We start from the raw sequence: 24020 nt of genomic DNA, 5'->3' as shown, positions 1-24020 counted from the left end.
GAACACCATTATCAGTGCTGGAGGCTGACAGCTTGTGACCCCCATGTAGTAACCTCGCAACCCCATGAGGGGTCCCAACCACCAGTTTGAGAACCCCTGAAGTAGAGCTTGTTAAACAGTCTAATCCAACATGTTGTTTCCCCTTCCCCAACCTCTGTTTACTTGTTTGTCTCTCCTTAGATTGGGAGCTCCTCAGGCAGGGATTGTTCCCTCTTCTCTGTCTGGAAAGCACCTAGTAGGGACTATCAGAAAGAAACAGTATACTCGGCTTAGCAAATGCTACCACTGATCCTGTTAGAGACTACCTGGCCTTCTGGAGAACAGTGTCTGTGGTGTGGTTTGACAACTCACCGCTGCAGATATTTGCAGAAACACTGGAGCTCCTGGAGGGTCTCCTTAGCACTCTGAAAAATCTCCTCTTCCAGAAACAGCTGCATTACATCAGCACAGACTTCCTCTGAGCAACGGGCAATGCGGGCTTTTCGGTCTCTTTCCAAAGCACACCTGGTGCAGAATGAAAGAAAACGAGATTCCAAGGCAGAAATGATCACTAAGTAGCACGCATGGCAGTAAATGCTAAAAACAGCTGTAGTGCAAAAGGTAGGTATTTCCAGCATAGATAAGTAGTCATTTAAAACCATTCCACTTTCTGGAAGCCACTAGACTTCCGTAAGTTTCTCTTTGAAAAGAAAAAAGCATAGGCCTTTCTTATCTAGGGGAACAGAAGCTGTGCACCTGTGAGGGGGGTGGGGAATTCAAGGCCTTTACACTAGAAAGAATCAAGTATTAGTCTTCAAAGGGGTTTGTAGTCCCTGTTCAAGGACATGTACACACACCCCCCCCACTCCCAAATACCCATCCAGAATCCTAATTATCCCTTCATATTTCCTCCACTTCTAACTCATCCTCTTCCACTCATGGCCACCGCCTTTCCAGTCAGTGATGCTTTGTGGAGGAAGAGCATGGGAGATCTGCACTACACACCATGTTCATAAAAGCTTCTCTCTTCGTTAGAGTACTGTGGTGAGTGAGGCTTGTTCTATAGAACATGAAGGGTTAATTCCTGCTAGAGCTCTCCACATACATACAGGCAATAAATAAGTTAATTGTTGGTGCTTAATGGACAATGCATGAACGCACTCCTGGAAATTGACCTCCAATCCCCTGGTGAGATGCAGAATGGTACCAGACTCAGAAGCGGTGCTAGCCCATTGGGGAGCCTAAGCAGCAATATTTTTTGCCAGCCTGTAATAACAAAAACCAAATAGAGAGCCCCCTTGAGCTGCTCGAGGCCCAAAGCAATTGCCTAGTCTGCTTATGCCTAACGCCAGCACTGACCAGGTTCAGGGGTTCCAGGACAGACAAAGGAACTCTGAAATGGTTAAAGCCTGTCTGTGAACTCAGAGCAAGGCAGAGACTGCAGGCTCTCTCTCCTAACCCCGAGCCTGGAACAAGTGGGACTAAACTACAGACATGCCAATTCTCTTAAATTGATGCAAGAGTCACGATGTCTGAGGGCTTGTCTACACTGGCAATTAACAGCCCTGCAACTTTCTCGCTCGGAGTGTGAAAAAACAGCCCCCCAAGTGCAGCAAGTTGCGGCACTGTAAAAAGCCAGTGTAAACAGTGCCCCAGCGCTGGGCGCTACACCCCTGGTGGAGGCAGCTCTCTCCCAGCGCTGCACCATGACCACACAAGGCACATCAGTGCTTTAGTGTTGCCAGTGTAGACTAGCCCTGAGTAAAATTAAACCTCACTCATGATCTTGCTATAAAACTCTCAAATGTCAGGATTTTTTTCAGCCTCAACCCATTCTTAAGATGGGTTTACAGTCAAACAGGACAAACAAAGGAATGTGGTTTCTCCACTGGGTAGTTAATCCCAAAGTACTTTGAAAGACAATGAGAATTCACTTATATATCAGACAAACAAAGCTATCAAGCTAACAAGTGGAGGTGGGGGAAGAGACACCCCAGCAGGGAAGAGAAACTTCATCTGAGGTATAAAGAAGAGGGGGAGAGCCAAACCTCAAATAAGCAACTGAGGGCTTGTCTACATTACGCAGCTTTTAGCGACAAGGCTGGGTCGACACAGCCTTGTCGCTAAAAGGCAGCGTGTGTGAACGCTCTCTGTCGGTATATTGTCAGCACTTTTGCTGACAAAATACTTCCAGCCCCGTGAGTGGCAGTAGCTTTGTCAGGAGCGACAAAGCCGCGTTCAAACTGCCACTTGTGACGGCAAAACTTTTGTCTTTCACAGGGGGCTTTTTTACGTACCCATGAAAGACAAAAGTTTTGTCGACAATGACGCAATGTAGACAAGCCCTGAATCAATTGGGAAAAAAAGATTCCCATGTTTGAGAGTTCTAAAAATGAGGCTTAATTTTATTTAGAAATCCTGTCAGTCACCAGGGGCGCAGCCGGGGCTCTAGCTGTCAGCCCTGGGTGGCTGCTCCCCTGCCAGTGCGGAACGTGGGAGAGGGGATCACTGCAACCCCACAGGCCTGGGAAGCGTGAAGAATCCTAAGGAGCAGAGGTGAGGCTGGGAGGGCTGGACTATGGCATGGTGGCTGCAGGGGGGCTGAAATGAGGAGGGTGAGGGCTGAATTAATGGTAGGTTCTGGGCAGATGGGGTGAGTGGTGGGAGGGTGAATTGATGGGGTGGTGATAATAGGGGCTAGGAGACTGAACTGAGGATGGGGCTGAACTGAGGGGATTTGCGGGGGGGAGGACAGGATTGCGTGGCAGGAGATGGGCAGACGTGAGGGTGAAAGCTCTTGCAGCAGGGCCAAACTCACTTTATCCAGTATATGTGGGAGAGTGGTTAACACAACTGTCACATGCACAAACCCTGAAGATGGGCAGCAGGAGTTCAAAAATCAAGAGACTGACTTAAAAGCACAGTATCATCTTTCTTTAAAATGTCATGATTTTGGGGGGCCCAACTCATGATTTCTGATCTCTTGAAGTTGGCAACACTAACTACATGTGGGGGAAATGCTAGGGTTTAGGTAAGACTTTTTGTAGAGAAAGTAAATAAATTGTTATTTACTCCTTCTCATAACACAAAAACTAGAGGTCACCAATTAAATTAATAGGAAGCAGGTGTAAAATAAACAAAAATATTTCTTCACACAATGCACAGTCAACCAGTGGAACTCCTTGCCAGAGGATGTTGTGAAGGCCAAGACCACAACAGAGTTCAAAAAAGAACTAGATAAATTAATGGAGGATAGGTACATCAATGGCTATTAGCCAGGATGGGCAGGAATGGTGTCCCCTAGCCTCTGTTTGCCAGAAGCTGGGAATGAGCGACAGGGGATGGATCACTTGATGATTCCCTTGTCTGTTCATTCCCTCTGGGGCACCAGGCATTGGCCACTGTAGGAAAACAGGATACTGGCGTAGATGGACCTTTCGTCTGACGCAGTGTGGCCGATCTTATGTTCTTAAGACAATGAGTGTATAGGCCTTTTGTTGTTTTAACTCTCTTCTCTCAGATTGTGATGGTCCTTTGGATAAATAAAGACTTTGTTCTGAAGAAGCTGTTTGATGTCCCTGCATCTTCTTACTGATCACAGGGTTCCAAAGGGTAGTCTACAGCTGGGGCCAAAACCTGGATGGACATGCTTAGGAAGCATGGTTCATAAACAGGGGTCCTGTGACTTAAGGAGATGGTCTAAGGGGTGGGGCAAACTGTGGGATTCCACCCTGAGAGAAGTACACGGGGCTATCGTTTGGAAGGGATGTGCAGGGAGAGAGAGAGAGCCCGACAGACCAAAGGTACAGCTCGCCCTGAATCATGACAGAGTTTCATGGTGTAACAATTAGATCAAGTCAAAGCTACTGTTTCTTCATTGGACAGAGGGATTGCTGTCGACAGATATGAGACGTTCCAAATTTACTAGAAGCTGAACATTCTTCTTCCTCTAGTGCAAGGCCATCTTTTGTCTCTCTGTTCCCTCACCCCACACCTTCCTTCTACAGAGGTTTAACTTCAGGTGTAATTATATACTTCACAAAGATACAGTCCAGAAGCAACAGCTTCAGCCTGGAGTTGCATGAACTACCTCTGGGTTCGCTTTGAGACTCGTATTGAACAACCATAAGAGCAAGCAAGCTAGCTAATAGCAGCAAAGCTCCTTGAGGAGCTATTCGACTAGTGAAGAACAGAGGGTCAGTGCAGCACCAGTAAGGGGCAGAACACCTATGAAGGTAGCGCCTACCTCTGCAAATCTAAGAGACTCCTTCTTCCTGGCTCAATTAACATCTGGAGAAAAGAAGTCCACATCAAAGAGTTGACATCCTACCACTCAGTTAAAGGTTTGAGAGTTAACAATATAAAATTCTAAAAAAAATACAAAACACAAAACACATTCTGGCCTTCCTTATACATCAATAGTAAAAAAAAGGGACGAGTCCATGTTTTCCTTACTCCTTTGCAGGTAATGTTTAAGCGTACAATAGATTTTTTTGCCTGGTTTTTCAGAACCTACCGACGAAAATGTTAGAAGTAAATTGTGCATAGTGAACTGCTTGAAAATTTAACCAAATTATGTTCTTCAGAATGGTTCCATTCACCCTGTGTTGGGTCCAACAAAAGGAGCAGCGAGATGTCCACCACTGCTTGCCAGAGTCTTACTTTCTCAGGAAAGAAGTTTACAATGCAGGCATTGTGTTATACAACATACTGCACACTCTACATAAGCTAATGTTGCACTTACTTTAGTTCACTAGTTGAAGTCTCTTGAACACCTTCCTTTATTACTTCTTCTGTCAGCTCCGCACCCAGTGAATGGCTCAACTGTTTTATCAGCTGTTCTCTTTCCTGCTTCTGCCTAAAGGATGGAAACAAGTTATACACAAATAAGGACTGACAGATCATCAAACAGGTTTTGCAACAAACACATGCCATATGAACACCACAGATAATTTTGAGACAGAATAATTAACCTCCACATTGGGCTAGTTCAATTTTTCATGCTTTTCTTTCTAAAAATAGCAGAGGCAAATGTTCTGCTGCACGACCGGCTTTGCAGGGGGTGAGACCTGTCCCCCCGCACCAACTGATCAAGGACTGCTTCTTACAATACTTAATGGGAGATAACTCCTCAGCCACTACCAGGGCAGCTGGCACCATGACAGATGAGGGGTTGCCATCCTTTTCACCTCCTAGAAGCCAGAGGGGAGGAGGAAGTGGCAGGACTAGGGCCCACTTTCACACTCAGAAGTTTGGGGTGACAGTGGTATGTGGGGGCACATGAGAACTCCCACTGCATATCCACCCAGTGTGTTCTACAGGCAGGAGACATATGGCACATGGGACAAGCAGAAACTGCTCTGTAATGTTTTATGAATGCTGTATGTTGCTTTCTTTATGGGAATGCTTATTATATGAATGTATGAAACAAAATCATTAAGAGGGAACTATAGATACATTATCCAGAAAAGGAATGCCAGAACATCCCTAGGTACCTGGCAAAACCCTTGCTCTGTTATTTGTTCCAAGGGTGGAAAGATACAGTTAGTCTCAGACTATCTGCTACATGGCAGACAAAGAGCTAACTCAATCCTGTCAAGTTTTACACATCTCCAGGAAGGAAGGCCATTGCCAGTGTTTAATAGACAAGATAGTGAATTTACTGCTGGAAGTCTATTTGCAACGTCCTCCCTCAGCAAGATGCCCAGGGCTCCCAGGTCGAATAAAGGGACTTTGAAATAGATAAAAGACTGCTTGCGAATTCAGGGGGAGACACTGACTGAGGCTCAGACTGAGAGGCAGAGGCTACAGGAGTGCAGACTGTATTGCTCTGTCCTGTCCCAAGGCTGGAGGGGCACGGGTGTGTGTCTGTGTCTGCGACAAGTGGGACCACCTAAACTTTCAAGAAAGGTTTAGGTAAGATAATATGCAGATAGGACTTTGGTTATTTTAACCCCATCCTCTGTTTATTTCATTTCTACAGATAAATAATTTAAAAAAAAAAAAAAAAAAAAAGCTATTCTGTGTCGCTGCATTTTCATAGTGGTCAAAGGCTCCCACTGCAAAGTCAACAGCAGGTGCCAAACACACCTGGACCTGCTGAGGGAACACAGCTGGTGAGCAGGGATATTGTGACCTGTGGGACCAGTCTAAAATTGAGGTGAAGGGCAGGGTTCCCTGCTTAGCTCTGTCACTTGGAAGGAATGAACTAGTGAGGGGTCAAGGGTATAGCTCACCCTGTGCTGTGGCAGCCATATTCTCCACTTTGGGCATCATTATTAAGTATTGCTCTGATACAATCAGTTTTAAAAAGGGACACAATAAAACAATTTTTTTAAAAAGATCTTTTGATAATTTACAGCTAAAATATATTAGAGAAGAGTTAAATAAAGAAGAGAAAAAACACACACTCCTAGGTAAATTTAGACTTTTTAACAGAAAGAAGCCATCTGACTGATGACTATCCTGGGGCTTGATTCATGCTGACGACCTCAAAGTAAGGGTGAGTTCTAGGGATGTAAAAGGTTAACCCATAAGCATTAGGCTTACCTGTTAACCAAAGTTAACTATTAATTCCGGCAGCCCTGCGTCGGACCACCAGGAGGTACCCCAGCCCTGAACATGCCATGCCAGACCCCAGCCCCAGCCCCGCCAAGCCGGTCCCCAGCCCCAGCCACATTAGCCCCAAACACCTCCCGCCCCGCCACCTCGGTTAACGGTTAATTGGCTAAACGAAGTCATTTTAATTGTTTAACTGGTTAACTTCTTTAACCAATATTTCCATCCCTAGTGAGTACGCCCATTACCAGTTCATTCAACCATCCAGTCCCTCAAGTTTTCACCTGCTGATCTATAGGAAACGAGACTACTCACTTCTCTTCTTCTGCTCTGCGTTTTTCCTCTTTGACTCGCTCTCTTTCCGCACTGACTACATCTGCTGCAACTTGCCTGAGAAGCTCCATCATTACTTCAGTCAAGAGTTCCTCTACGGTGGCATCAGAGGCACTGCATGAAAAAAGGCACCAGTTTTGTGTTTTTCTTTTCCTTTAACACCACACTCCAGCTTAGATCCATTTTTGTTTCCTAAATCTATTTAAATCAGACATATCAAACACTGATTTGATAGCAAAGACGACTACCCACTCAATAGAAAGGATGAATGGGTTGACTGCCCATCCAGGACCACTGAGGCAACTCACTGATCAAAATCTTAGCACTCAAACAGCTTGTCAGATATATTCCTGGCTACTGCGTATCAGGTCCAATTAATAACTTGCCAGCCCACAATTACAAAGATGGAAAGAAGTAAGGACTAGTGGATTTTCTGTAATAAGATGACCATTCATGGTAAGAAAATCTCTCTCTTTCACCCTTAGGGATCTCATTATAGTGGAGCTGAAGCTCTGCTTTAATTAAGGTTGAGTCACTGTTTACAAGACAACTATTCTAAGTGCTCTAAAACCCATATGCTTGTCTTGAAATATGTTGTGCCTCATTAAAATACAGGCCAGGGTTAGTGGTCCAAATTTTGGAATCATTTGAGCAAGGGATTCCTGTGATACAGCTACGACCCTAAGAGTACCCTAATGAAACCTGACATGCTACTGTCATGATACTTAGCCAACAGGCGGCATTGTAATATATCACTGGAAAACTAATAACTCACAGGTCATTAATATATTGATGTATGTGCAGTTAACCCACACAGAACTTCACAGATGTGCTGGATATGTGACTACAATGTGTTTAAACCAGGCACGTCAGAAGGAACTGAGAGAGACGTTTTCTCCAGACAAAGGAAAGAGGCCACCATCTCAAACGAGGTATGCCTGCAGAAAGAGATCATATGCAAAAACTCCCCAGCAAGGGAGGAACCAGCCTGGAGCCTACACCACACAGCAAGGCATCTACACAGCAGGGAAAAGGAACTTTACCTGGGGAGACCTTTCAGAAGAATACATTTCAGAGGTTTACTGGTCTATAGAAAGAGGGGACGAGAACCCCTAAGTTATCTTTCACCTCAGGAGACAAAGGAACCGAGCACTTTGAGCTCTGTGAAGGGTACTGGCTAAAAAACTGATCAGTCATGTTGGAAGAAAGGAGTGGCAAGAGAAAACTTCTTTGAACAAAGGACTCTAATTTGTAAAGTTATAGAGAAGTCTTAGAAGTGTATTCTTACTTCTGTTTATTTGTAACCATTTCTATCTTAATTCCTTCTACCTGATATAATTGAAACTGTCCTGTCATTAATAAACGTTCTTTACTTTTACTATAAACCAACTCAGTGCTTTGACAGAACCAGCATGTTTGCTCACTCCAGTTAAGGTAATAGGCTGCTTGGCACAGTCTCTGTAAAGGAGCAGCAAACTTGATAAGGTTTTGTGGATGCTACAATAAGAGGGACTGAGCACTACAGGGAGACGTCTCTGAGGAACTTGAGAATTGGGCTTCACTGATGGCTATCTGCTTAGGCGTGGTCTGGATTGGCAGAGTGCTGAAGAGTTGGCTGGCAAGCAAAGAGGCTGGTGTGTCAGGGAGCTGACACATCACTCAGCAGAAGCAAAGCTCTCACTTACTGAGGCTGAGAGGGGTGATCCAGTGGCTCACAGTTCTGAGAACCCCAGCAGATTGTCACAACAGTCTCTCTAAAAAGGTATATGTTTACAAAATCACCTGCTTCTGCTAACTTTTTTGCCCATACCTGGTGATCAAACTGTCACTCTGACCCTCTCGAAGCTGAGCTCACCCACTCAGAGTTGATATCAGCTAGTGCATAGTTCACTATTCCAACATGGACTGACCCAACAGACAAACCAAAAAGTGAAATGTGCCTGTGTAGCAAGACTAGCGCTCTGTTTGCAGGCCGGCTGGTGACCCAGTCAGTGAGTGGCTAAAGCTGACATGCTCTGGCCACTGAACCTGAGCTCTGGCACAGCTACTGAGGGGACAGCCCTCCCCTGGCTAACGACACTGAGTAGCATCAGAGATCATTCAAACACTGTTTTTGAAAACCTAGTTTGATGAACAGAACTTTGATGAAGACCTGGATTTCCAAAAAGTGTAGTTCTTCTGTGATTCCTCAACAAATAAGGACTCAAAGGGACCTTTGCTCGCTGGGAAGCACTGACAGAACAGAACTGTAAAGGGAGGGAGGGAAGCTGGGCATCTTCCCTGCCAACAACATATGGGCGGGAGGGGTAGTGGGCACCACAGTTCCCCTTCAGCCAGACTGCGGCCACAGGGGTGAGAGCTAGTGCCTGCTAAGTTTCTGATTTGCCTTGGGGTTGCAGCTTGGACCCCTCCAAATGTCTTTCCCTACTTCCCATGGTTCTTAGCCACTGTGGGGCAGCAGAAAGGAGGGTGAGAAGAGAAAGAAGGGAAGGAGTGCTGAAGAATTCCCCAAGGTCCACAGCATTCGCTATCAGATCAAAGCAGAACCAGCACACTGAGCTACTTCTGTGGCAACAGAAAGAGCAGACTAGAGCTGAAACACAGTAGCCTGGACTATGTAGGAAAGTTATTTGGCAACCGAGAATTTTGCTCAATGTGATGCCTCTGTTGCCCTGGATGGATGGAGTTGACCGAATAGTCCTTTCCTGACTAGTGGACTGACTGCATACGGTTTTCACTCAGCCTAATCACTTGGATCTTAGAACTATCACAGCCTACAGCTTGGAAGGACTATCAAGGTGCTTTTTTATTTTTAAATATATACACAAGATACATTTCAGGAGAGAAAGCGTCATTTTAAGCATAGGGAGAGAACCAATATTGGCCCTATCAATCCTGACATTATCATCACTTTAAATAAAAATAAAATGAAAATATCCTGCCACTTGGGACACCTCCCCCTCCCCAATATAAATGACAGTTTGTCATCTTCAGCTAGTTGCTAGTAAAGCAAAGTGACACCTAGATGGTGGCAGGCCCCTAAAATGTCAATAATAGTAACAACAATTGTCTTTACCACATAGCTGCAGTCACGTAAGCTGCTCCTGTCTTGCCGATTTCTCTGCACTCTCCTTTGAGAACTTCATGCACCAGGCCTTCCAACACTTCTGCAATGTCCTACAAAGATACTGAGACTTGAGTGTTTGATATTTATACAGCACTGCACATAGGCATCATTTGGGGGAAGGACTCTTTAGAACTGGTGAATGTATGTGGCTGGCAGTCAGAAAACCGATCTTTTTACTTGTAAACAGAGCAAACAATCTGGAAGTCGAAACAGTATGGAACCCCATTATGCCATTTTTTCCCATCACTATCAAAATAACAGAAGTGTAAAACATTAACCCCACTAAAAAAGAAAAGCAACTCCTGAATTAAACCTGCAAAAAAAGAGTACAACACATATGTAATTGATTTTTTCTTAATATCTCAAATGTAGTATTTTCATGTATGACACATTTTTCTCCAAGGGGTACAGTTTCGATGGTTAATATTAATAAAACAAATCTAATTTAATTAAATAGCTACTTTCATTTCAATGGACTCGCCTTACCCTTCACTGAAATCCAGCCACATCTGAGGTGGAACACGACAGCAATAGCACTATATCATGCAGCTTTACACAACAGTTTAGGATACTCATTGACGAATCCCACTAAATCCAATTAAAACTACAGGAGGAAGTGAGGGCACATAGCACAGAATCACCCAAACTGGTATGTGTCCATGACTCAAAGTCAACACCCCTATTCTTGCGCAAAAGACCTCTGGCTTAGGTCTCATCTAGAAGATGACACACCACTATTCTGGGGACTGGTTTAGTATGTGATTCACTAAAAAAAAGTGCCAACTGCTGAATCACGATCAGTAGCTTTTGCACCATTGTAAGTTTTCATTAGAGGTCTCCCATCTAAACACTGACCATATACAATCTTGCTTAGCCTGAGAGATTTGACAAGGTCATAGTAGTAGGTAACATTTTCAGCATGGCTCATCAGACATTTGGCTCCCATTAATAACTGGAACCAAGTTTCCCCAAATTCCACAATGAAACTGTACCCAAGTTTCCCTTTGTTTCTGAAAGTCTGGGATAACAATTATCTAGAGCAGTTGACTTTCTCTGGTCTCTATGATCTTAATACAAAGATTCAGAAACGGAAGAAATTGTCCAACTCCAGTATTGACAATTATGTAACAAAAGGGCAACTGAAATAATATTCGACATGCATTTCTCCAGAGCTTGTGGTTTTTTAGGAGCAAGGTCTCTTACCATGTCTGTGAACATAGGCTGAGGTTTTGAAGGTGGAAGCTCAGGCTGCACAATCGGCTGAAAGGGGGACTGTGCTGCAAGAGGCAATGGCGCTGGAGGACGAGGTAACAGTGAAGACAAAGGCTGAGCTGGAGGCTGGACTTGTATCACTGTCCCTTCGGACTCCACACCTTTCTCTTCTATCCTTCCTTCTGCAGGAAAACATCCAGCCATTAACAAAAAACAAAACTGCAGTCATCTGCATAACTTAACTGACCAAAGTAATTCTCTTCAAAAGTTGGCCTGTTGGATAAATCGCATTGTCATAAACATAAGCTCTCATGAAGGCGAAGTGCACTGTAATTAACTGTAGACATTCTCGTTTGCCTCAGATTACACACTGTATTCATTGAGAATTTATTTATGATGCAAAGACTATTTTAAGGACTAAGAAGGAATGAGCTTGGCACTTACACGTGCACACTTCCTTCTCTTACACACACTAAACACACAGCCTGTTTTAGGTGGTTATGGTTAACCAATATGATATTTTTGTATTTTGTCTGTCTGATACTGCAAAAGTGTAAACTCTATTTGCAACTTGTCTGCAAGGAGTTCATTACACTCTTGAACCAATTCTCAGTTTATTAATCATTCACAAGCATTTTGCTGCATGTGTTCAGGATTCAAGGTTCGACTTTTGTTGGTTAGTTTCTGACTGGAAACGAGGTGCGGTTTCTACTCCCTGACTGGCTGAGTGAAACTTTTTAGAATCAGGTTTCACTATGAACACTCATGGTGGGAAGCTCGAAATTTGATTTCCATTAATACATTTGTTGTTTTGAGGACACTCTTGCCACAAAGCTTGTTTGCTCGAATACATGGGGAAAGCAGCCACTGAAGCAAGTTGTGGTTTCTATTTCATTGACCATCCATGCAAAATTCACACAGCTTTAACCCAAGTAAATTGGGAAAAACCAACAAAATAAAATGTGACAAGACCTGAGATCTCTGAGCAGCAGTTCAGATGTTGGCTAGGTCCACCTGCTCTTACCTGTCACATTCACACTGGCTTTCTGGATGCTGCTGGCTGGTTCCCCAGCAGTGCTCCCTCCTGTGTACTTGTTCTGCCCATTGAAGCTACATACGGGTACGTGGCGAGGTACTGGAGGTAATGCTCTTCCATTTACAATTTCTCCAATGGATGCAGTTAGCTTCTGCTTAACAAACAATGACTTTCTTGGTTTGGGCAATCCTTCAGACTCCAGGAAAGCTAAGCGATTCAGCTCCACATAACTAGTGGAAACAAAACAAACAAGCAGACAATCAACGTTGTAACAGCTGGAGCCTTTACAAATCCTGGGGAACACAGGGAATGAGGTAAAATATTCAGATTTATTATTGTACTTTTCTTCACCCACCTGATTTTATAATAGTTAAAAAAAATACAGTTAACTTCACTGAAGATTACTTCTGCTTTGTTTCACTAAAAAAGCTTAAAATATGACAGTGGATGATAAACATAAAACAAGTGCTTTTAATGAAAGCCTTCCACACTCTCAGTACTCCTGGGGGATCCTGTGCCACTGAGCGTGTGCAGAATTCATGTCCCCCGCAGATTTCTTTGCTTCCCTGCAGAAAAATAACTTTCTGACAGGGAAGCAAAGAGCAGTCACATACTACTCCCTAGCAGCGCAGGTACATTGTTTCAGGCACCCGGAGCAGCCAATGGAGAGGTAAATTACTGTGGGGCTGAAGACACCCCAGCCAGTGGTGGCTCCTACCCTGAGGCAGGATCAGATGCTAGTCCTGTCTGGGCTGGAGGCAGGAGAGCATGGGACTTCCTCCTCCCCTGCAAGGAGTGACTGGGGCTGTGTCAGACCCACCCCAGAAACCTCCCCCAGCTGCAGGAAACTCAACATCCTCCCCTGCTTCCTGCCTCCATTGGTCTTCAGCTGTCAGGGAGAGGGGTCACTGTACGGGGAACTGCTCCCCCATCCACTCAACCTCCATGCATCCAGACCTCCCATATCCAGACACCCCTGCCAAGCCTCACCTGGTACATCCAGAACCCCACTAACCATCCAAACCCGGACCCTACCGCACTGAACTTCAACCCCTGCAGCTGGAGCCACCCTGCACCTTGCCTCTGGACCCCCACCCCTGCACTCCCATTGAGCTCCCTGCACTCAAATCCCCACCCTGATGCCCCACCCTCTGCACCACCATGAGCCCCCACATCACACTCCCATGACATTGACTCCCAACTAGCTGCACCCAGACCCCCAACCCCCACTCCATCAGCACCCAGCACCCCCCCCACTGAGACTCCCCCACACCCAGACCCCTCTGCTGAGCCCCAACCACCTTCACCTGGGAGCCCCTACATAGTCTCATTGCCTTTGCACCTGGAACCCCCCCCAAACGAGCCTCTGTGCATCCAGATCCACCCACACCTAGCCCCCACATTGAGCTGCCTGCACCCAGTTTGTCCCACACAGAATCTTCTCACCCCACACCTGGATCCTGCTCACTGAGCCCCTCCACACTTGGATCCTGCCTGGTTGCACCTGCCTGCCCCACACCTAGTGTGCCTGGTGCAGAGGGGCAGGGCCCTAGGGTGTCTGAGGGGCAGGCCTAGGCCTTGTGCTGTGTCAGGGTTGGGTGCAGCCTCACCGCTAAGTCCGTGTCCCAGGGGTGGAAGGGCTACAGGGTGAGCTCCCACCTTTGTGCAGCCAGTGGCCTGTGCTCCCAACTGCCATGCTGGAGCCTCTGCATTTATTTATTGACAAATAAAACTTGCAGAATTTTAAAATATTGTGCACAGAAGTTTTAATATTTTGGCATATAATTTTTAATATTTTGGCGCAGAATGCCCTCAGGAGTAGGTCTCAGAATATACAAGCACTTTCTGCAGGTATTAGATATTGACTGCAACTTCATTTCTCCCAATGGACGAGTCCTAGCCTCAGAAAAAACTAAAAAAGAAAAGGCAACTTTTCCACGGGGCTGTGTACTTCCTATACTTTGCCCTAACACAGTGCTTTTCATTACACCACATGCCACGCAGCATGCCCTCCCCTACCGCAGCCCAAAGAAATGAAAAAAGCATATACAGTACCATGTACCCTATCCAAGCCTAGCTCAGTGAAACCAGGGCTCAGATGAGGCAGGGTGACCCCAGGCTGGCCACTCAGAACCATCTTCCCTCCCTCCCCCACCCTTTTTTTTTTTTTTTTTTTTTTTTTTTTGGAGATTGCCATCTTACCTGGCTTACTTTCAAAAACAAAACCCTAGTTCTCATGGTCGTGTCTATACTACACAAGTTGCACTAGTGTAACTAAATCAATTTTAAATTGATCTACTTAAACTGGTGCAAACCTGAAATGCAGATGTGTTTAAAGCTTAATTCAGTCATTTACTGAAGCAAACGAAACCACACTAAAACACTAATTTAGATCCTTCCATTTTTGCTACACAACCTCCAGATTAAAGGCAGAACTCTCTCCCACCTTGCCCAACTTGCAGTAGATCAGCCACTAGAATTACTCAACAGCAGCGAAAGGTGCTCACTCCCAAAGGCTGAGCTGGCTGTCTTCGCAGCACTTGTAGCACAGGGTGCTACAAAAGATGACCTTCAAATACATATATTTATAAAAACAAATGTACTCTAGGATTATGTAGTTAATGCCCCAATGTCCCTATAGGAAGGGTGGGATTTCCCAAAGTGCTCAGCATTGGCTTAACCCAGTGGTTCTCAAACGGAGGATCAGGACCCCTCAAGAGGTGGCAAGGCTATTACATGGGGGGGTCACGAGCGGTCAGCTTCCACCCCAATCCCCGCTTTGCCTCCAGCATTTATAATTGTGTTAAATATATTAAAAAGTGTTTTTAATTTATAAGGGAGGGGTAGCACTCAGAGGCTTGTTACGTGAAAGGGGTCACCAGTACAGAAATTTTTAGAACCACTGGCTTAACTCATTTTTCATTTATGTCAATGATAAAACAGCCCCTGACTTCAATGGCGGCAGCAGGGCCAACATTAAACACTCTGGAAAGTCCCACCTTACATCCTAGCCTGTGTTCTGAAGGTTTCTAATGATATAAATAGTGTGTTTGGGTTACCAGGAACACTAAGCACAGAATTTAACAGTGACTGGATAGTTACTTCATTTAGAGCTGCAAGTCCCCTTTAATTCATAAAGCTGAGGTTTGGAGACAATCTTCTACGTATTTTACTAACCACCACTGGCAGTAATGTGACAAAGCAGTCTGCCTTGGTTAGCTCCAGCACCACTGGAAGGGACAGATTTCACGGCCAGAAGGGTCTATATTGTGTTCAGCTTGTCTGAGCTCTTGTATAACAAAGGCTACAAAACTTCCCACAAAATAATTCCTTTGGAAATAGAACAGATCTTCAAAAAAAATTAAAAAACCCAGTCTTGATTTAACTCCTGTCTCTTTCCTGTTGCCAAGCTGCAGCTCTCTTCTTGGATCAAGGATGTGTTTGTACAGCAGCGAGCACAACAGGACCCTGAACGAGGTTTATGGGCACTAACAAAAATACAAACTCTCCTTGCTCTTACCCATCGGACACACTCAAGCCATAATAACTTATAAAATCAGTGGCTTCTTCGCAGTCTCTGAACAGTAGCATGCGAACCAAGTTATCCAGAGGAAAGACAGTGGATCTCTGAGTGTTCACAGTGTAGGCAATATTGAGAGACTTGAGAGCATCTCTGCGTATCTGGGGGGAAAAAAAGCCAAATAGCTGTTAAACTTCTGGAAGACCTCAAACTATGTATTAGACAGCGCTGCTCTTCACACCTAGACAATTAAGAGGGCACTGTCAATAGGACAATCAGTTTTGAAACATTATCCATTACCACCACCTTCAAGTATTCAAGTAGAAAGAAGTGTTTATATTTCATTTTCTTTTCACTTTTTGCACTGTTTGCTTTTTAGCTTTTACTCGTTGTGGACAGTGAACCACGTCTGGCCCCTTACAAGTGTTTTGTTTCTCATGCACTAGCACAAGTGCCTCAGGGTTTCCAACACTGGAGCACACACATTTCCCAAAACAAGTCAAGGACCGTCTCTTTGTTCTCTGATTGTATTGCACCTAGCACAATGGGGCCTGGGCCATGACCTGGACTTCTAGGCACTATGACAGTACAAATAATAAGAATAAATGAGACTCCAAAATAATAAAAAAAAACACCCTGAAAATGTTCCATATTTTGTGGGATGTAAGAATATCAAATTTTAAATGGTTATGCACTCACTCTGAAAGCAAATCCTGTCTTTTAATGCTTTTTCTATTTTGCATCGTGGTGGAAAGGCATTTTGGTTGTTTCCTTTCTAAATCTGAGGTTTTTCTTAAAGAATACAGCAGGCAGAACTATTAGGGTTTAATAGATATGCGTTGGGCTTTGTGATCTTTGAATCAACTCCGGCCCACACTGTATTATTAGATACGGGTACAGAAGACACAAACTCCTTTTTCTTACCTGGTTGAAGTAACAGTGTAAGAGACAGGCATTCAGATAGGAAGCTGCTCGCACCAACTTGAAAAACCTTACAAAATTATTGCTGTTTAATGCAGCAAAGGCTTGAACTGCAAATCTGACCTCAGCTGAGTTTCGGACAGCAGGTTGAAACTGCTGCACTTCTCTGTTGAGACAAGAAAGATGGGAGTTTTTTCACCTACACTTTGACCTTAGCTGAACAGCGATCTCTGTGAACGTATTTTTTAAAATGGCCACTTTTAAAACACTCACACAATTAAAGATGCCTTGATAACATAACTCTAAGGCATGTAAATTAAATTAGTAGCAATATCCTTTCATCATTTGTGCTCTTACGTAATAGTTCAATTAGGATTAACATAACGGTATTGTTGTTGTGGCTGGGAAGCGAATTCATTTTAAAATGCATGTATTTGGTCACTCTCTGAAAAAAGTCGCCCAAGACTAAAGTTTCGTGCTTTTCTCAGCCAGAAAAGTGAGTTTTGAGTTCCTTGCACATGGTGGGGAAAAAAAAGGTAGTACTGAAGCACTTAAAGAAATTTAATATTTTTCTAACGCATTTAAAATAGGGCTGTTTATTTCAGTAATTAGATATTCAAACAGACGTTTATTCAAATGTTTATATGCAAAGGTTAGGGATTTTCTGGGCAAGGAAGAAGATTTTAGTAAATTCCATTCACCCAGTTTGGGACTGGTAAAAAACCAAGGTTTTCTTTTTGCTAAAATAAGTTAACGCTTTACAACAAACTGCAGGAAAAATGGCTGAAGTTTGACATTTGTCCCACAAATGGTCCTTAATGAAAGAAAGTGGAAGTCTGAGAGGGTTGGGGTGAAAATGAATATGTTTTAGGCAACTGAAAAATAAGTTCTGAGCACCTTCACTGAGAATCTGCAGAGTACAGAAGCCCTGCCCCTTTTATGACATCACTGCAGATTTCCCCAGTCCACCCTGCATTGCTGTTGTCAGGACACACAAGGCTTGCATTAGACACACAGAGGAAAATCTATCTCCACACTTTACGCACAACCAGTGCCTTAACATCAGCAAAAACGCAGATCACACACCTTGCAGAGAGAGCAGTTGTTAGGGTTTCTCTGTAATTTTTGTTCCATTCTGTGATATTCGGCAAATTCTAAGCTTACATGTAAAAAAATCTATAGTTTTCATTGGCAATGATACAGCCATCACAATATAAATCAATGTGATGCTGACCTGCTAACCCAGACATACAGAAAACTACCTCCAGTCCAACTGTTCCCAGCAAAGGTGTCAATGTGACCAGTGTTCCCTCTAATTTTTTCTATCCATGTACGAAATGAATTTTATGTGCAGCACTGAGGTAATGTGCGGATGTGCACTACCAGCAGAAACCAAAAGCCAAGATATAATATACTTCTTTTAAAAGTTACCATAGGATAATTACTCCAGACAGGACAAGTTGAGCATTTTAGAACTCACCTCTCAAAGAATTAATTTTAAGCATGAGAGAAATAAAATTATGAAATGTACAGACCAGTCAAAAAACTAAAATAACACACTTTGAAAGAATAAAATTACAGAGAATATATGTGCATTGCAGGAGTTACTTCTTGGTACTAACAATGCAAGTATGTGTTGGCAAGTGAGCGTGAAAGAGGCAGAGTGAGTGTGCGTGTGTGTGTGTTCATTCAGACTGCAGCAGCCACCAGCAACTCCCTCTAACTCTTGAGCTCTGTCCCCCCATACCCGTTCCGCAGAGATGGGGTACACGGGCGGGGGGGTTGGGGAGGAGAGACCCTGACATCAGCGCCCCCCGCCATTATCCCCCTGCACAACAAGCAGCTGGCCAGAGGCTCCAAGGCAGAGGGCAGGAGCAGCGCAGCAGGAGGGGGAAGGGGCACCTGAACACAAGTTGCTGGATGTGCGCGGCACCTGACTGACTCTTGTGCAAGTGCACACCTTAGAGTGAACCCTGAAAGTGACCCTCACCCACTACATTTGCCTCATTGAGAGGCAAAAAGAAAAACCTAATGGGAATGATTCAAATGCTAAAAAGATTAGAGCATCAACAGTTTCTTTCTTCTCCGCTCTCTCCAAAGTAAGTTACAGGAAATGAAATGCAAAACCTGAATACAGATAATGCTTTCACCTCTCTTAGCCAGATGTAACATCTCCATGATGACAATTTGTATTTTTAAAAATGTAACAGTAAAGCCTTCATCTAAGATGTTCTAAATATGAATTCTATATTATAAAAATGTTCCGGAGGCAAAAGATGAGGCAACTGTGACAAGCTGACAATTCACCTGAGAATATCCCCCTTGTTGAGATTCAGCAGCACATTGTAGCCTCTGAACTCTGCTTCACTCTCGCAGTAAATACCCTTATTAGCCAGGTCCTGGTACATCTCCTTCAGGCTCTGCAAACATTTAGTCATGTTCTCATTGTTGATCTTGGCATCAAAGGAGGACATGGGCTCCTCACACAAGTGGTGGGCACAATGAATATGAAAACGAGTGCACTTCTCAATCAAGGATACTGTTAGAGGGTCACAAAGATGTTGCTGGGTTATATCCTGGCCAAAAAGAAGAGCAAAACATTTGTAAATTTAGCAATAGTTACAAACGAGCCAAATAGATACGTCATTTTGAATTCCAGCTGGAATTCATATTTTATATTTTTCACACAAGCATTCTAGAGAAAACTCTTTAATTTTGAAAAGATGAGTCTCTTTTCCATTTTTTGTTTAATTTTTAAACTCCCACAGATGTATTTTGGATTCTAGCTGTCAAGTGGGTCCAAGTGCCAACGCTTACCTTTCTTATTCCACGTGTCCTATTCCATACAAAGTCATACCACTCTCGGTAATTCCCTTCCCCTTGGTCCATGATTTGGGTAACTAAATAGTCCATGGTCATGCACAACACCTCTGACGGTCTCAGTTCATGGGGCAAAGGCTCCTCCTGGTCTGCCGAAGACCTGCTGTATTCCTTTATTGCCGCTGCATGGTTTACCTGAGAGAGCAGGAAGAAAGCAATCAAAGAAACACAGAGTGTATATTAAAATCCTGAGTATTAAGTTGACTCTGTTATCATAACCATTGCCAAATATCTATTTTCAGAACAGAGTATGCTACTGAAAAAGAGTTTGACACTGTCCACGCTAAAGGCCAAACCACTATCAACCCTTGCTGTAGAGAACAGTATCTTTTACATAAGAATGGACATATTGGGTCAGAACAATGGTCCATCTAACCCAGCATCCTGTCTCAGATAGTGACCAGTGCCAGGTGCCCTAGAAGAAATTATCAGAACAGGGCAATTTAGAGTGATTCATCCCATCATCCAGTCCCAGCTTCTGGCAGTCAGAGGTTTAGGGACACACAGAGCACGGGCCTGTCCCCTTGACCATCTTGGCTTATTGCCATTGATATATCTAATCTCCATGAATGTATCTAATCCTTTTTTGAACCCAGCTGTACTTTTGTCCTTGACAACACCATCTGGCAATGAGTTCCACAGGTTGACTGTACATTGTGGGAAGTAGTCCTTCCCCTTTTGTTTGTTTTAAATCTGCTGCCTATTAATTTCATTGGGTGACCCCTAGTTCTTTGAAGGGATAAGTAAACACTTCCCCATTCACTTCCTCATACCATTCATGATTTTAAGAGACCTCTGTTATATCCCTCCCCTCCCTCCCCATCATCTCTTTTCTAAGCTGAACAGTCTAAGTCTTTTAAAACTCTCTCCCCATGGAAGTTGTTCCATACTCCTAATCATTTTTGTTGTCCTTCTCTGCACATCTTCCAATTCCAATATACACCTCTACCTCGATATAACGCTGTCCTTGGGAGCCAAAAATTCTTATCGCGTTATAGGTGAAACCGTGTTATACTGAACTTGCTTTGATCCACCGAAGCGCACAGCTCCCCCCCTCCCCCCGAGCACTGCTTTACTGTGTTATATCCGAATTCATGTTATATCGGGTGGTGTTATATCGAGGCAGTGGTGTATCTTTTTTGAGATCAAGGTAACCAGAATTGCAGAGAGTATTCCAGGTGTGGGTGTTGCATGGACTTATATAGCGGCATTCGTATATTTTCTGTTGCATTATCTATCCCTTTCCTAATGGTTCCTAACATTTGGCTTTTCTGACTACCACTAAACATTGAGTGGATGTTTTCAGAGAACTAGCCACAATGACTCCAAGATCCTTCTTGAGTGGTAACAGCTAATTTAGACCCCATCATTTTGTATGCATAGTTGGGATTATGTTTCCCAACATGCATTACATTGCATTTATCAATATTGAATTTCATCTAGCAGTTTGGGGCCCAGTCTCCCGGTTTAGTGAGATCCCTTTGTAACTCCGTACAGTCTGCTATGGCCTTAACTATCTTGGGTAATTTTGTATTATCTGCTAATTTTGCCACCTCAACGTGCATCCCTTTTCTAGATCATTTCTGAATATGTTGAACAGCACAGATCCCAATACACATTCTTGAGAGACACCATTATTTACCTCTCTCCACTGTGAAATCTGACCATTTGTTTCTACCCTTTGTTTCCTATCTTTTAGCCTGTTACTGATCCATGACAGGACTTTCCCTCTTATCCCAGGACTGCTTACAAGCCCTAGTGAGCGACCCTGTCAAAGGTTTTCTGACAGTCTAAGGACACTATACCCACTGGCTTATTGACCCCATCAAAGAATTCTAATAGATTGAGGCGGCATGATTTCCCTTTACAAAAGCCACGTTGTCTCTTCCCTCACAAATCACGTCCATCTGTGTGTCTGACAATTCTGTTCTTAATTATAGTTTCAACCAATTTGCTGGTACTGAAGTTGGGCTTGTTGGCCTGTAACCGCCAGGATCACCTCTAGAGCCTTTTTAAAACATTGGTGTTACACTGGTTACCTTCCAGTCATCTGGCATAGAGACGGATTTAAGTGATAGGTTACATACCACAATTAGTTCTGAAATTTCATACTTGGGTGAATACCCTCTGATCCTGGGGACTTCTTATTGTTTATCAATTAGTTCCAAAATCTCTTTTATTAACACCTCAGTCTGGGGCAGTTCCTCAGATCTGCCCCTAAAAAGAACGGCTTGGGTATAGGGATCTCCCCAAGGTTCTCTGCAGCGAGGACAGACGCAAAGATTTCATTTAGTTTCTTTGCAAGGTGCTCCATTAGCACCTTGATCATCCAGTAACTCAAATGACTCTTTGACAGGCTTCCCGCTTCTAATGTACTTAAAAATATTTTTCTGATAGTTTGTGTGTCCTTAGCTGGTTCTTCAAATTCTTTTTTGGCCTGCTTTATTATTATTTTATACTTGTCTTTCCAGAGTTTATGCTTCTATTTCCTTCACTAGGATTTGACTTCCAATTTTTAAAGAATACCTTTTTGCTTCTGCCTCTGTTACTCTCCTGTTTAGCCAGGGTTTCATATATTTTTTTTTTGATCCTCTTACCTTTTTTTTTTTTTCTTCATTTAGGTATACACTTACTTTGAGCCTCTATTATGGTGTTTTTAAATAGTCTCCCTGCAGTTTTCAGGTATTTCACCCGTGTCAATGTTCCTTTTCGTTGCTGTTTAACTCATTTGTGTGTAGGTTCCTCGTTTGGAAGTAAAATGCTACTATGGTAGATGTATTTCACATTCCCCCCCCAAAAAGACGTTAAATTTAATTACATTATGCTCACTATTATTGAGCTGTTCAGCTATATTCACCCCCTGGACCAGATCCTGTGCAAGGACAAAAGCAAGAATTGCCTCTCCCTTTGTGGGTTCCAGGACAAGCTGCTCCAAGAAACTGCCAGTTATGGGGTCAAAAAATGTTAGCTCTATATCCCTTCCTGAAGTGACATGTACCCAGGCAATATGAGAATAGTTGAAATCTCCCATATTATTGCATTTTCTGTGTTTGCAGCTTCTCTAATCTCCCCTAAGCATTTCAGTCACTGGGCAGGTGATCACAATCATCTAGGTCAGGAGGTTGGTAGTATATTCCTATTGCTATACTCCTATTATTGAAACACGGAATTTCTATCCACAGAGATTCTATGCACAGTTTGATTCATTTACGATATTTACTTTATCTGAATCTATGCTTTCACATGCTTTCTTTCAAGGACAATAAGGCCATTGCAGAGAAACTAAATGAATTCTTTGCATTGGTCTTCACAGCTGAGGATGTGAGGGAGATTCCTTTTTAGGTGACAGATCTGAGGAAATGTCCCAGATTGAGGTGTCATTAGAGGTGGTTTTGGAACAAATTGATAAATTAAACAGCAATTAAACACCGGGACAAGATGGTATTCACCGAAGAGTTCTGAAGAAACTCAAATGTGAAACTGCAGAACTTCTAACTGTAGTCTGTAACCTATCATTTAAATCAGCTTCTGTACCAAATGAATGGAGAACAGCTAATGTGACACCAATTTTTAAAAAGGGCTCCAGAGATGAACCCTGCAATTACAATCCTCAGAGGCCTGTAAGCCTGACTTCAGTACCGGGCAAACTGCTTGAAACTATAATAAAGAACAATATTGTCAGACATACAGATGAACATAATTCGTTGCAGAAGAGAGTCAACATAGTTTTAGTAAAGCGAAATCAAGCCTCACCAATCTACTAGAATTCTTTGAGAGGGTGAACAAGAATGTGGACCAAGGGGATCTAGTAGTTATAGTGTACTTAGATTTTCAGAAAGCCTATGTCAAAGTTCCTCACCAAAGACTCTTAAGCAAAGTAAACTGCCACAGGATATGAGGGAAGGTGCTCTCATGGATTGGTAACTGGTTGAAAGATAGGAAACAAAGGGTAGGTATAAATGGCCAGTTTTCAGAATACAGAGAGGTAAATAGTGGTGCCCCCAGGGGTCTGTTCTGGGACCAGTCCTATTCAACATATTCATAAATGATCTGGAAAGAGAGGTAAACAGTGAAGTGGCAAAATTTGCAGATCATACAAAATTACTAAAGATAGTTAAGACCCAGGCAGACTTCAAAAAGCTACAAAAGGATCTCAAAACTGGGTTACTGGGCAACAAAATGGCAGATGAACTTTAATGTTGATAAATGCAAAGTAATGCACATTGGAAAACATAATCCCAACTATACATATAAAATGGTGGGGTTTAAATTAGTTGTTACCACTCAAGACTGAGATATTTAAATTAACTTGATCTTGTAGCAGATGACAGAACAAGGAGTAATAGTTTCAAGTTGCCGTGGAGGAGGTCTAGATTGGATATTAGGAAACACTATTTCACTAGGAGAGTGGTGAAGCACTGGAATGGGTTATCTAGGGAGGCGGTGGAATCTCC

General features: G+C 43.4%; 1 protein-coding gene across 4 annotated transcripts in view; it reads right to left on the bottom strand.

Annotated features, from left to right (window-relative positions):
- Nucleotides 1-24020, bottom strand: part of MCM3AP (minichromosome maintenance complex component 3 associated protein) — a 79905-nt gene that overhangs the window by 30205 nt on the left and 25680 nt on the right. For 3 of the 4 annotated variants that reach the window (XM_030580706.1, XM_030580708.1, XM_030580709.1), the window contains 10 exons: nucleotides 19504-19701; nucleotides 18994-19262; nucleotides 16690-16852; nucleotides 15766-15926; nucleotides 12234-12475; nucleotides 11201-11391; nucleotides 9947-10047; nucleotides 6853-6984; nucleotides 4724-4837; nucleotides 352-504 (listed from right to left, as the gene is read on the bottom strand). In XM_030580706.1, coding sequence (XP_030436566.1) covers nucleotides 352-504; nucleotides 4724-4837; nucleotides 6853-6984; nucleotides 9947-10047; nucleotides 11201-11391; nucleotides 12234-12475; nucleotides 15766-15926; nucleotides 16690-16852; nucleotides 18994-19262; nucleotides 19504-19701 — 1724 coding nt within the window. Of the gene's footprint in view, nucleotides 1-351; nucleotides 505-4723; nucleotides 4838-6852; nucleotides 6985-9946; nucleotides 10048-11200; nucleotides 11395-12233; nucleotides 12476-15765; nucleotides 15927-16689; nucleotides 16853-18993; nucleotides 19263-19503; nucleotides 19702-24020 lie in introns of all 4 variants that reach the window. The other variant, XM_030580710.1, reaches the window with a different exon arrangement.

The sequence above is a fragment of the Gopherus evgoodei genome, chromosome 11, assembly GCF_007399415.2.
Source record: "Gopherus evgoodei ecotype Sinaloan lineage chromosome 11, rGopEvg1_v1.p, whole genome shotgun sequence".
Taxonomy (NCBI): domain Eukaryota; kingdom Metazoa; phylum Chordata; order Testudines; family Testudinidae; genus Gopherus; species Gopherus evgoodei.
The sequence above is the reverse complement of the archived record's forward strand: the minus strand, read 5'-3'. Positions and strand labels throughout refer to the sequence as shown.